The sequence below is a fragment of the Nematolebias whitei genome, chromosome 10 (assembly GCF_014905685.2).
Source record: "Nematolebias whitei isolate Nwh7 chromosome 10, NemWhi1, whole genome shotgun sequence".
NCBI lineage: Eukaryota > Metazoa > Chordata > Actinopteri > Cyprinodontiformes > Rivulidae > Nematolebias > Nematolebias whitei.
The window spans coordinates 37,256,167-37,270,597 of NC_056507.1; the positions used below are offsets into that span (position 1 = coordinate 37,256,167).

General features: G+C 42.3%; 1 protein-coding gene across 1 annotated transcript in view; it reads left to right on the forward strand.

The window, feature by feature from the left end:
* The first annotated feature begins 540 nt into the window (after window positions 1-540).
* Window positions 541-14,431, forward strand: part of appl2 (adaptor protein, phosphotyrosine interaction, PH domain and leucine zipper containing 2) — a 44,221-nt gene continuing 30,330 nt past the window's right edge. The window contains exons 1-3 of the mRNA XM_037683026.1: window positions 541-597; window positions 8,766-8,864; window positions 9,408-9,467. Of these exons, the coding sequence (XP_037538954.1) occupies window positions 541-597; window positions 8,766-8,864; window positions 9,408-9,467 (216 nt within the window). The remainder of the gene's footprint in view (window positions 598-8,765; window positions 8,865-9,407; window positions 9,468-14,431) is intronic.

The following is a 14,431-nucleotide window of genomic DNA, read 5'->3' on the forward strand; positions in this document are numbered from 1 at the left end:
CACTGTCTCACTCACACCTAGGGACAATTTAGAGTTACCAATCAGCCTAACATGCATGTTTTTGGTCTGTGGGAGGAAACCGGAGTACCCGGAGAAAACCCACGCATGCACGGAGAGAACATGCAAACTCCACCCAGAAAGGCCCCTGGACCAGGGTTTGAACCAGGGACCTGCTCGCTGAGAGGCAGCAGCTCTACCAGCAGTGACAGACGTGTTTTCGTCAAATATTGATTCAAAATTTTGCTCAAAACAATAATAATAATAATAATAATAATAATAAATAGCATATTGTCACAATAAGTAATTAAAAACTATACGAAATAAAGCAAAACTTTCTGGTTTACAATTGTCGTTTGGCTATGGAAACTATAGACATTAATACGTATTAATGTCTATGACGGACACGGGAGTTGTGGGCGTGAGATCAGACTGGCCCCGCCCCCATCTTGCTCTCTCTGCGCACAGACTTTTGGGAAATTGAGTCCTCGCTTTCAATAATTCAAGCTCTCACTCCCTTCTCCTACTTCACTGCTAAACAAGATGCCGGCCGTACATCACAAGCTGCTCCTGGAGGACGCTTTGCAGGACAGTCCTCAGGTAGGCCATCCTGTGTCCTCTTGCGCTTTGAGGGCCAAACTTTCTAAATTAAAGCGTTCCGACAAGTGCTGAAGTTAGCTTAGCCCAGACAATATCCTACTCCCTGTGTAGGCGGTTTCCACTGGTCGATGACAGCTCAGTGAAAACATTATTGTGAAAATGAAAATGTAATTCTGACAGCAGGGACATCAGCCGCCTGCTGCAACAGCGTTTTCTTGATAAATATAGTCTGTGATCTGTTTGAGAGTGACTGTTCTGTATTTACGAGCAGTGTCTTCGTCGCTGTTGTCCTCGTAGGGAAAGGCTTCATCTATGAGCTGGAATGTTTGAAACGGTTTCTCCGACATGTTTACATCGAGTTTAAACTAATTCTTGTTCTGGACCCAGCTGGCCCTGATTCACATGTTGTGGGAAGACTTAACATTATCGGCCTCCAGTGGAAATAGTAATCAGCAAAATGTCTGAGTGTACATGATTTGAATGCATTGTGCAGGTTATCAGCTAAATGAAGACCTGATGAAATACATTTAAGATTGGTGCTTTATTCTACTTTTTTAAAGGCTGACCTCTTTAAGTGCAGGCCTTGATTGTTTTTATTTTTCTTCTCTTCTTCCAAAAACAAGACTATTCTTGTCAATTGTAAAAACTACACACAAACAAGAATAACAATATATTATTTATTTTGAGTATGAAATTACCCTTTGTGTTTAAAGTCAATTATTTGAAGTAAACACTGAAGTAAACTAATGGGCGCGTTGCTTTCTGACCACACCTGTTAGGAAAAAGAGCTTTACTCAAACAGGACTTTGTTAGTTTACATAATAGTGTCTCACTTTTGCATTTAACATCTGCAACACTTGTTTTAAAGCTACACTTAAAGGAGTAATTCAGATATTTTGAAATGGGCATCTCTGGAAAAGTTACAAACAACAAGTATCTTACCTGCTGTGAATAGTTCTTTGATCAGCCTTAGATTGGCAAAATAGTTCTGACCTGTCTGACAAGGAGTGAGGCCAAGATCGAAGCGATTGCTGGCATCTTAAAAACGACTTTAATCTAAAAAAAAAAAAAAGGACATCTATCTATCTCTAAATATATATATAATAATCAATAATAATCATTTTATTTAAAAAGCGCCTTTCAGGACACCCAAGGACACTTTACAGTAAGAAACATATCAGAAAGATTATGTAATTTATTCCTGTTGATCTTTGCACTGTGCTTGTTTGTTTTAACACAAAGAATATAAAATACATACATCAAAGTTTTATATATAAATAAATAATGTAACAAACCAGACAAATAATTAGAGTTTATGTTTTGCTTTTGCTTTTAATAACAGCAATAAATTGAACATTTAAATATTACCAACAAAAAAAAAAACAATACTAAATTGCATAAATAAATGTAAATAAATGATTTTATAACTTATATATATGATTTATTTACAAAAGTATGCAGATTTTTTATTCTTGGAAGCTTCTCAAAGAGTGTCTCCAGAACCTCTTGGTTTGTAAAGTATTAAACGTCTTGTATCAACAGTCCCATGCAAGGTGCTCTTCTTGCAGCTTGCATGGGGCTGCTGATTAATGGACCTCAGTCTTGAACAACTGGGGTTAGTATTTACCCCTTATCTGGTGTTAACTGGTCTTTAGCTGCTTGTTTAGGGGCCCTATAGTATGTTCTTTACTTGGACAGAGAGCAGACAAACTAATTCGGCTTATGTTGTGGCTCATTTTACAATGGGAGCATTTATAAATGACAAATTCAAGGAATGTTGCTTGTCTTTTAATTTAACCCAACTGATCGACTCCCCCACTAGATTAAATAAAAGCCACCCTGAAAATTCCTCCATCTTAGACCTGTTTCTAACTAATATGCCTCGCAAATTCCCTGGTACAGGTGTATTCGCTGATCTTTTGAGTGATCACTGTGTGACAGCGGCTTTAAGAAATATTAAACTTCCACCTTCTAAGCCCAGATTAATTCAAAAAAGGGATCTGAAACGTTTTTGTGAACAGTCATTCCTCTGGGATCTGTCTCACTTTGACTGGCATCGTATTCTGTTAACTGATGACGTGAACTCTGCTTGGAACTATTTCCATAATAATTTCATTTATTTCCTGAACTTACATGCTCCTTTTCGTCAGTTCAGAATAAAGGGACGAGACAGCCCCTGGTTTACTCCAGAGCTAGCTGACCTCCTGCACAGGAGAGATCATCTTTGGGCTGCAACGAGAAAAGCTGGTTCAGACACTGATTGGTTGAGTTTTCGACAGATGAGGAATAAATGCACAACTGCTGTTAAAGCAGCAAAACACAACTATTTCTTATCTCAGACCTCCAAAAATCTAAATGACCCCAACAGATTCTGGAAAACAATTAAATCTCTCTCAGGCACCCCCCAATCATCTGACCTCCCATCACAACTTCTCGTTAACTCTGTTCCTGTGTCAAATAAGCACGAGATCCTGAACTGTTTCAACAAACATTTTGTTGCTTCTAGTTCTTTATTTGACACAGTTACTAATGGAAGATCAGCCACTTCACTTAATAACCAAACTTCTACAAATCAAATCCCTCCTACAAGTCAATCCTCAGTTAATCACAGCTTCTCTTTTTCTCCATTCTCAGTCAGTGAGGTCAATAAACTGTTAAAAGATCTTGACCCTAAAAAATCTGCAGGTCCTGATGAACTTCCACCTTATTTTTTAAGGCTGGCTGCTCATATCATCATAGTCCCTGTGACCCACATCTTCAATCTCTCCATAAGACAAAACTCCATCCCAGACACTTGGAAAACAGCCTTTGTTCTTCCTTTGCTGAAGGGAGGTGACCCCACCTCACTGAACAACTATCGACCAATCTCTAAACTCTGCATTTTAGCCAAGGTTCTAGAAAAACTGATAAACTCTCAAATCAAAGATTACCTGGACTCATTTAACATCTTACCTCCACATCAATCTGGTTTCAGGAAACAACACAGCACAACCACTGCTTCACTGAAGGTTCTTAATGATGTTGTTGAAGCACTGGATGCTAAGGATTATTGTGCTGCACTTTTCTTAGACCTGTCTAAAGCTTTTGACACTGTGGATCATAACATCTTGTGCCATAAGCTCTCAGAAATCGGTTTCTCAGATCACACCATTGGTTGGTTCTCTAACTATCTTTCAGACCGGAGGCAATGTGTTCAACATAATGGTACTTCCTCCAGTTATTTAACAGTCAACAATGGTGTACCACAAGGCTCAGTCTTAGGACCCACCCTCTTTACAATCTATATACATAATGTAGGTAAAAATATCCCTAATGCATCCATACATTTCTATGCTGACGACACAGTTGTTTATTGTCGAGCTAAAACTGTTGCTAAGGCTTTCCAGCTTTTGAAATCTGCATTCAACATCATCCAGACTGATTTGTTTCGCCTCAAACTTGCCCTAAATGCCGACAAAACCAAAGGGATGCTTTTTTCAAATAGGAAGTTGGTCCCAGCAGTTCTTCCTCCGATTCTATCCTCAAATGGTGTCCCCATTGAGTTTGTTGATTCCTATAAATATTTGGGTATCTTGGTCGACTCACATCTTTCTTTTAAGCTCCATGTGGAAAACTTGATAAAGAAATTGAAAGTTAAACTGGGTTTCTTTTTCAGAAACAAATCCTGTCTAACCCTGAATGCTAGAAAACGCCTTGTATCTGTGACTTTCCTTCCCTCCATTGATTATGGTGACATTATTTACGTGAACGCTCCTACAAGCACCCTGCAGATGTTGGATGCTGTCTATCATGGTGCACTAAGATTCATAACTGGCTGTGATTATCGTACCCACCACTGCACTCTGTATTCATTGGTTAACTGGACATCATTAACTTCACGCAGACTCTCCCACTGGTACATTTTCATCTTTAAATCACTTCTTGGTCTGTTGCCTTCAAACATCTCCTCCTACATGTCTCTACATGAGTGCAGCTACAGCGTGTGCTCTCAGGACATTATTACCTGCAGTGTTCCCTCAATGAGGACTGAACTAGGCAAAAGGGCCTTCTCCTACTCCGCTCCAGTTTCCTGGAATATCTTACAAAAAGATTTGAAGCTCTCGACCTTGACCTCTCTAAGTGTCTTTAAGGGTAGGGTAGTCTTTTAGGGTGGACCTGGCAGGGTCCAATGCTGACATGTTCCTGTTGTTAGTTTTCTACATTTGTCTTGGAATCTAGCTGTTTTTTGTTTTGTTACCTTTTCCTTTTAGCCATCCTTTTTGTTATATAAAAAAAAAAAAAACTGTAGTATGCTTTTTTTATAACTGTTTATGGTTGTTGCTGTTGTCCATTGTTGTCATCTTTGTTGAAATCAGGTCTCTCTTGTAAATGATTCCTCGAGGCTCAATGGGATTTACCTGTATAAATAAAGGTTGATTGATAAACACAAATGTATTTATTTATTTTGGTTTTGAGTGAGTTGCAACATTTCTCCTGACACGTGTCCTCTCTCTGCTACCTAACGAACGATGATGCTCCAGACACATCTGTGCATGCATTCGGATCACGTAGCATACACATAATTTTGTTCAGTGCACATTTATTACAATGTTACATTTTAAATGCTAAAGTTCTGGGGAGGCTGGGTGCTCTCCAGTGCAAAGGGTAGGGGGTGTTTGGGTGATGGTGTATCAGCTTTAGTATCTTCCCAGGCCGCAGTGAATTGGTAATGTGTGAACACATACAGGTGGTTATTTTTTATGTGCAATGACCTTAATGGGGTGAAAGAGGTCCCCCCCCCCCCCCCCACGATAACACTTAAACGCTGGAGTAAATCCCTGGGGTGAGATGGTTGCATTTAGCAGAATCTGTCCAGCCTAAGATTGACGCAGACTGTTAAGACCTAGATAAGGCAACCAGTCGAGCTTTCCACTGGAAGGCCGTATCAGAGGGCAGCATGACCTAACATGACCTAACATGACCTAACATGATCTAACATGATCTAACATGATCTAACATGACCTAACATGACCTAACATGATCTAAAATGACCTAACATGATCTAACATTTAATAGAAGACAGTTCTGCTGCCCATTTCATTTTTAGAAGACTTATCGGTAAATCTTACTTTTCACAACAGAAAGTCTTAACCTACAACCTGCTAGTAGACTATCAAAGTCAAGTTAAGTCAAATTTATTTGTAAAGCACATTTAAAATCAGCAGCTGTTACCAAAGTGCTTAACAATAAAATCAATGGCAGTAATTAAAGAGAGAGGAAAAAAACGATAAAATGTAATTAAAAGCATCAAAAGAAAAAACCCCAAAACAATGAAATACTAAATCAACTCACCCTGTGTTAAACGTCAGTGAATACAGGTGAGTTTTTAGAAAAGATTTAAAAACAGGAAGTGAAGTGGCCTGTCTACTGTTGGTGGGGCAGGTTGTTCTAACTCCAGGCCTCGAGGGCCAGAGTCCTGCAACTTTTACATGTGTCTCTGATGCCACACAGCTGAATCAAATAAGGAGGTCATTAGCAGGACTTTGGAGAACTTGACTGCACTGAGAAGTTAATTCAGTCATATGATTCAGCTGTGTGGCATCAGAGACGCATCTAAAAGTTGCAGGACTCCGGCCCTGGAGGCCTGGAGTTTGACACTCCTCTGGGGGCCCATGACTGAAAAAGTCAGATCTCCTCTGAACTTCAGTCGTGTTTTTGAAACAGCCAAAAACAGCTGATCAGATGATTTCAGCACCCGAGAAGGAACATAAGGTTCCAGTAGCTCAGAGAGGTATGAGGGTGCAAGGTCATTAATGCACTTAAAGGTCAACAGGAGGATTTTAAAATCTATTCTGGTACATACAGGGAGCCAGTGAAGGGAGGACAGAACTGGTGAAATATGATAAAACCTACAAGTTCCTGTTAAAATCCGAGCTGCAGCACTTTGGATGAGCTAGAGACGAGAAAGGGAGACCTTACTGATCCCAACATAGAGTTCATTACAGTAGTCCAGTCGGGTTGTAATGAAGGCATGGACTAGTTTTTCAGGGTCAGATCTGGTCAACACTGACTTAATCTTAGCTATCTGCCTCAAATGGAAGAAGCTTTTCTGCAGAACAAAGTTAATCTGTTTATTAAACTTAAAGTCAGAGTCTGAACCATCCTGAGATTTTTAACAGACTGTTTAAGATAAGACTCAAGAGAGTTTAGGTTTACAGGACCAGAGACCACAGTCGAGCTAATGCTGAACACACTGACTTCAGTTTTCTGACCGTTGAAACTTAAAACATTTGAAGCCATCCATGCCTTAATGTCATCAAGACATTTTAACAGAGGGTGAATTGTGCAAGAACTATTTGGTTTTAAGGGCAGATAAATCTGACAATCATCAGCATAGCAGTGAAGAGAGACCATGTTTCCTCAGTATAGACAATCACAGTCAATCACAATATAATATGACATTTTAAGGCTTAAAGAACTAATTAATACATTAAAACTGCTCATTATGACAGACTGCAAGGTAAGAATTATGTTAATCAGGCAAAAGTTAGCATCTAAAACAATTCAGAAGTTTCTCTTTTAGTCAGGAAAGTGTCATGGTGGTGCAGAACATAACAATTATACTGCAGCGAGGATGCTCCTTCATCGTCCAGCTTCTGGTCCTCTTCTGAGTTATCATACACCCTGGTGTTTGTAAGTACCTGAGCCATTCAAAACTGATAGTGGTGTAAAAGTTCATAAAATGGCATAAAGTACAATAATAGATTGAAGTTGCTATAAGAAAACAAACATCCAGTTTAGTCTCTGCCCCACTCTGACTAGTCACTGGCTCCTCAGTCCTGTCTGATTTAACCACCTGCTGCCCCGGCCCACTAGGCCTCAGTTTTAGTGTTCACCCAAGATCAGCAGAAGGGTTAGCCTCTCTTCTTAAACTGAGGCCTGTTCAAAGTTCAATCTACAACAGGTAAGATATTATTTGTACATAACGTTTTACATAAAATATCTGAATTACGGGGCAGCACGGTGGCGCAACTGATAGAGCTGCTGCCTCTCAGCGAGCAGGTCCCCGGTTCAAACCCCAGTCCGGGGGCCTTTCTGGGTGGAGTTTGCATGTTCTCTCCATGCATGCGTAGGGTTTTCTCCAGGTACTCCAGTTTCCTCCCACAGACCAAAAACATGCATGTTAGGCTGATTGTTAACTCTAAATTGTCCCTAGGTGTGAGTGAGAGAGTGAATGGTTGTTTGTCTCTGTGGCCCTGTGATGGACTTGCGACCTGTCCAGGGTGCACCCTGCCCCTCACACGGTGATTGCTGGACATGGGCACCGGCGACCCCCGTGACCCAAAAATGGAAGACGCGGGTAAAAGATAATGGATGGAAGCTCTGAATTACTGTATCACTGTAAGACTTTTGGTTGGTGTCCCATCTCTTCTTTCCACTCCAGCTGTCTATATATTTTATTTGATGAGTGACAGATTATTGTCGGACTAGATTACAATTATTATTCTATTTTTTTAATGTAAATACCTTTTTAAAGCTGTAGTTTGCAACATTACAGTTCAAGTTCAAGTTGTGTTTATTTGTCATATGCAGGTTAGCTGTACAATGAAATGCTCAGGATGAGAAGAACTGATTTGACTCACTAAAAAAACAAAAAACAAAGAACAAACAAACAAGAAATACTGAAGCATGCAATAAGGGTACAAAATAAAGTCTCTAAAAGTGAAAAAGTAAATATAATGTATGCAAGGCCCAAAAGAAAAAAATAGTAAACAACAACATGGTAGAATATAACATTGCAAGTAGGATGAATTAATATAAATAAGTATTTCAGGGTAATTATATAATCTTAAATGCACATGCAAATACAGCAAGTTAGATAAGACGTAATGGATGTAACAAAACTTTAGTACGATCCAGAAAGTTTAATGCCTTTTATTATCATGGCAAAGTTCTTTTAACCACAGATCAATTTGCAGAATATACATTTTGTATTACACAAATTGTTCAAAATGCTGCTTATCATTGACCTGAAACTAAAAATTACTTTCAGTACTTTCCCAATATTGCACAATAAATCCAAATCTAACAATAAATAGTTTTGTAGTTACTGACATGATAGTTACATGTAGAGACTTGTCCTTCTTTAGCGGGAACAAATCTTTGACGTTCTTGTTTTTGTCGCACAGACTCGCTCTCTGCTGAGCGTGTTTGAGGAAGACTCTGGGATGCTGACAGACTACACCAACCAGCTGCTGCAGACGTTGCAGCGGGTGTTTGGAGCTCAGGTACTAAAGAAGCACGACACAAAGAGACAACTCTCACTCCCCACTGCTCAGCTGTGAGTTACTGTGAAACACGTGTTCAAACACTAAATCAGATGAAGCCATTTGCTCTCTAATCTTGTTGTTCCTTAAGTTTCTTTTGTGTCAAACGTTTAAGCAAACAATTGATTATTTTAATCCTAGTCAATTTACTTTTTATGAGACGGCCTCATGTGTAGTTTATACATCAATATCCTCTGGGCTCAAAGGGCCAGTGCAGGTATTGATTTGATAAACAGTCTTAATCAGTTTTTTCTAATAAAATGTGACAATTATATGACTTATTTGCAGTTCTACTAAAAACATACAATTCATGCTTACATAACTGGGTTTGTCCTACTAAATACAGTCCACTGTTACAAATAGTTTTTACTTCTGATTGCCTGTTTGCAGAATAAATCTAATTAGAACCATGATTCTAGTATAGCACACAGAGGGAGCTGGAGTTATGTAATGAACCTTTTTTCACTTGTTCCACTTCATGTTTTTGCTGTTTATTCCCAACAGAGTGAAATGGGATTGGCCACAGAGCAGCTCTCGCAGCAACTTCTGGATTACGAGAAGAAAGTAAGCTGGTCGTCGCCTATTTTTATTTTTAAAAAACTGTATTTAAACCCAAAGGAAGAAGTGGGTAAACATAATGGATGGATGGATGGTTATATTGAGTGATGGCACCCCTTGTTCACCGACATTAAACTATTTAAAAAGGTAATGTGGAAAACTAAACAAAAGCATTAAAAACTAAGTGCAAAAGACGTAAACACAGAAAATTAAACCTTAATCTTCCTGATTACTGAAGATGAACTGTTGAATAAAAAATAAAAGTAAATGGTAAATGGACTGTACTTATATAGCACCTTTCTATCTTATTTCAAGATACTCAAAGCTCTTTAAACTACAATCTGTGCCTCATTTACCCATTCATACAGAACTCTACTAGATCTCTACAAAGCTAATTGAACAAATCATTCTAAAGACACTAATCAGTGCTTTTTCACATCCATACACTGATAGGACAAACATCAATTTAAAAAAAAAAAGTAAAATGTTCTTTTAAAAGCTCCAGTATCAGCATATTTTTAAAATGTGTGAAAAGATATAATTTAATGTTAACTATTAGAGTAATATAACTCACAGCTCAAATCTAATGTTCTTAAAATACTCAGTAGTGGTTGTGTTGGGGGAGGGGGGGGGGGGGGTATTCCAGAAAGTAGTTTATGTGAAAACTGAGTGTTAACCCTGACTTTAGGGAAATTTTGTGTTTTATGTTCCATAAAGAGGAGTAATTAAAATGTCACCATGACAACAGACTCTGAACTAACCCTGCTCACTGACAGGATTCATGAAGGAAACTGAGTTTCTGCTTGTTCCCTTCCACCTGAAGCAAGTTGTCCATTTTTTAACCATCCATCCATCCATCCATCCATCCATTATCTTCCACTTGTTCCAAAGTTGGGTCACGGGGGCAGCAGCTTGAGCAGGGAGAACCAGACATCTCTTTACAGCCTCCTCTTCCAGCTTTTCTGGGAGGACTCCAAGATTTTCCCAGAACAACCGAGAGACATAGTCTCGCCAGCGTGTCCTGGGTCTTCCCTGGGGTCTCCTTCCAGTCGGACATGCCTGAAGTTCCTCCCTAGGGAGGTGCCCAGGGAGCATCATTACCAGATGCCTGAACCACTTCAACACTCCTCTCTATGTGGAGGAGCAGTGGTTCTACTCAGAGTCTCTCCGGATAACTGAACTTCTCACCTTATCTCTAAGGGAGAGTCCAGCTACCCTGAGGAGGAAACTCATTTCAACCACCAGTATCCATGATCTCATTCTTTCAGTCACTACCCAGAGCTCATGACCATAGGTGAGTAGACCGACCGGCAAACAGAGAGCTTTGCCTTACATCTCCCTCTTCACCACATCAGACCAGCACAGAGTCCACAATACTGCAGACGCTGCACCAATCCATCTGTCAATTTCACGTTCCATTCTTCTCTCACTCATGAACAAAACCCCGAGATACTTGAACTCCTCCAATTGAGGCAGAACCTCACCCTCAACCTGAAGAGAGCAATCCACCCTTTTCTGAGGACCATGGCCTCAGATTTGGAGGTGCTGATCCTCATCCCAGCTGCTTCACACTCTGCTATGAACCGCTCCAGTAAGAGCTGAAGTTCACAGCACGATGACGCCATAGAAGCAAAATTGATTGGCAACGCTTCACATTGGAAGAAGACTTTTCATCTTGAAGATAAAATTTGCCAACATTATTTTGCTGCTTAAAATAAGGAGTGGTGGCGCAGAGGTTAAAGAAGCAAGCCTGTGATCAGAAGCTCCCCCCGTCTGCTCCACAAATGTGAGCTCGATGTCTGTGGTTGTGTCAAGAAGGGCACCCACTGTAAAACAATTGACAAATCTTGTTGCAAGTTTGTTTTGTGTTGCAACCCCTGAAAGACTACAGAAAACATCTCCACAATCACAGCAACCACACCGATCTCCACAAAAACAAAACACCAATTCACAATAATTTCGACTTCTTTATTCCCTACATGCAACAGCTATGATTTGTTATATCGTTAATTATCCACCTTTGGTGTTACGGTAAAACAGCTTTCTAGGTTCACTTTTTTGGTTTTACAGTTCAGCTGTAAAATTTCCATCTGTTAAAGTGTTAAGGAGACGCTGCCTGTATAACGTCACTGAGTTTTTGTACTATATAGATCATTGAGCATGCATCAGGATATATAGATCATATTCTTCTTCTTTTGGCTGGTCCCTCTTCAGGAGTCGCCACAGGAAGTCATCATCTTTTCTCTACTATACTGTAGATTAGGGGTTGAATGACTACATAATTTTTGAACTCAACATTAACATAATAAAACGAAAGTTACGTATGTAACTACGATTCTATGAATCCCGGATGACCGCCCCTAGGGGCCGTGGGGGGGCGGCAGCCAGAGTCCCTGGTCCGAGCCTGCCCAGCTGGTCGGAGGACCGACCCACGAAAGCTCCTGCTGAGCCTTTGGTGAACCGCATGAGGGTAAGGAACACCCGGCCGGTTATGACCCCCAGGCGGCAGCTGCATGCTGGAGTCAGCCGACAGGCGCCTTGGATGCCGAGGAGGTGGAGGGGGCATTGCCCTGCTAAGCCTCGAAAATTGCTGCCTTCTCTGTCGTGCCTGGACAGTCCGTTCCAGTGCTTCCAAGGCAGCCGAACCGAACAACTCCCCTGGCACCACTGGGACATTACGGAGGGTTCTACGGCATGGCTCAGTCAATGCTGACTGCGCCAACCAGACCTGTTGGCGAGCCTGGACCAAGGAGGACATCACGCGCCCAAGCTCCCTCGTCATTAGTGCAAAGGCCTGAAGTGCTGCATCGTTAAAGCCCATTGCTGCTGTCACACCACTAGTCCCCTGAAGGGACGCGGAGAGGGTAAGCATTAGGTGTGCCAAGGAATTACCTAAGCGGCCAGCACGCGCTCCGGCGGCATAGGCTTTGCAGAGGAATTCATCCGTGACACGACACTGAGCTTGTGGGCACCGAACATGACTGCGCAGAGCTTCTTCTGGTGACACGATGAGAGAGGCAACAGCAGGTTCTATCGCTGGCATGCGATCCAAGCCTGCTGCAGCCGGCTCATGCATGGCCGCCAACACTCTGCCATCTGCAGAGAGGCGCTCAAAGGCTTTGGGGTCCCGCCAGCAACCATGCAACTCCCTCAGGAACTCCTCTGATGGAGGGACAGAAAAGGAAGGAGGGGTCAGTCCGCGCCTGAAGAAGGCACTTCCAGGGGTGGACGCCTCTAGTTGCGGGACGTCCAGCTGCAGTTGTCTCAGGGCCATACGCATGACGTCCTGCATCGAGCCGTCACCCGACCCACTAACTGCACTCCGAGAAGAAGAAAGTGAAGCTGTCTCTGAGACTTGAGATGAATGCCCGTCCTCCTCACCTAAAAAGTGAGAGGCAAAGGCAGCCAAGGATAGCACATCTTCCTCCACAGCCAGTTCAGGCATGGGTGGGGAGGAGAGTCCGGTTGCTGCCACTGGTTCAGTTCCCAGTTGGCGTACCTGAAAAAGGGACTTCATCTCCGCTAATTCAGCGGAGAGCTGCTCCACCCTTGTGGAGAGGCCCCTATCAGACCTGGCTCGCTTCTTCCCAGGAGGGGCCACAGAGACTGCGGCCTCAGTCCGGCGCTTCGAGTGCCTAGGTGGAGCCTCCTGCCCAGAAGGCGGGAGGTCATCGCCGAGTTTGGGGCGAAACTGGGCCAGCTGGGCCACACTCACAGCATGCGACATGAAGCTGCAATTCATGCAGGGGTTCTCTGACAGGGCATCCACCAGATGGTCATGTCCAAGGCAGGCAGGACACAGGTCGTGACCGTCATCTGTCTGGAGCATGGCTCCACAGACTGTACAGCAGTGAGAGCCGTCCATGCTCCTTACCCAGTTATGTCCAAGATATTCAGAGAGGCTAGCTCAGCTGGTAAAAGAGGACAATTGGGAGAGGGGGCGCGAACGCTCGCCTTCACCAATCAAAACAAGGTTAGAACTCAGAGAGGCTAGCACCACTAGCTCAGCTGGTAAGAGAGGACAATTGGGAGAGGGGGTGAGAACACTCGCCTTCACCAATTAAAACAAGGTTAAAACTCAGAGAGGCTAGCACCACTAGCTCAGCTGGTAAGAGGACAATTGGGAGAGGGGGTGAGAACACTCGCCTTCACCAATTAAAACAAGGTTAAAACTCAGAGAGGCTAGCACCACTAGCTCAGCTGGTAAGAGAACAATTGGGAGAGGGGGTGAGAACACTCGCCTTCACCATTTAAAACAAGGTGAAAACTCAGAGAGGCTAGCACCGCTAGCTCAGCTGGTAAGAGGACAATTGAGGGGGTGAGAACGCTTGCCTTCACCAAATAAAACAAGGCCAGGAACTCAGCTGGCTACGTAATAAGCAAACTTCGGAGCACAGTCCAACCGACCACACGGTTGGAGGCCTCTAGTAAACAGGAGCGGAGCGAACGCTACCGCTAACCAATAGCAAAATATAAACAAAAAACCACTACTCACCAGTGTTAAATCACACACATAGTAGTCATAAACAACGTCGGAGCACAGTCCAGCCGACCACGCGGTTGGAGGTCTCCCAACAAGTGTGAGCGGAGCGAACGCTACCGCTAACCAACGGCGAAATATAAGGAAAACTACTCACCGGTGTTGAATCACACACATAGTAGTCAGACGCTGTAAGTTGGGAGAGGCAGAAACCGCCATAGTCCCCAACGAGCCCCAACGTCGGGCTATATAGCCTCTGATTGGTCATCCGTGTCACACCTGTGACTCCGTTGGTATTATTACTCGAATCAGCGCATGCGCGAAGGGAACATTCAGTGCTTTCAGCACCGCCCTCTGGCGGTCAGGAGGGATGAAATAGAACTCGAGTAGAACTCAAGTACTTGATGACATCATAGGATCTAAAGATACAAAAATAAATAAATAAATAAAACCGCAAAAAAGGTCATTATTTACAAAAAAAAAAAAAAAA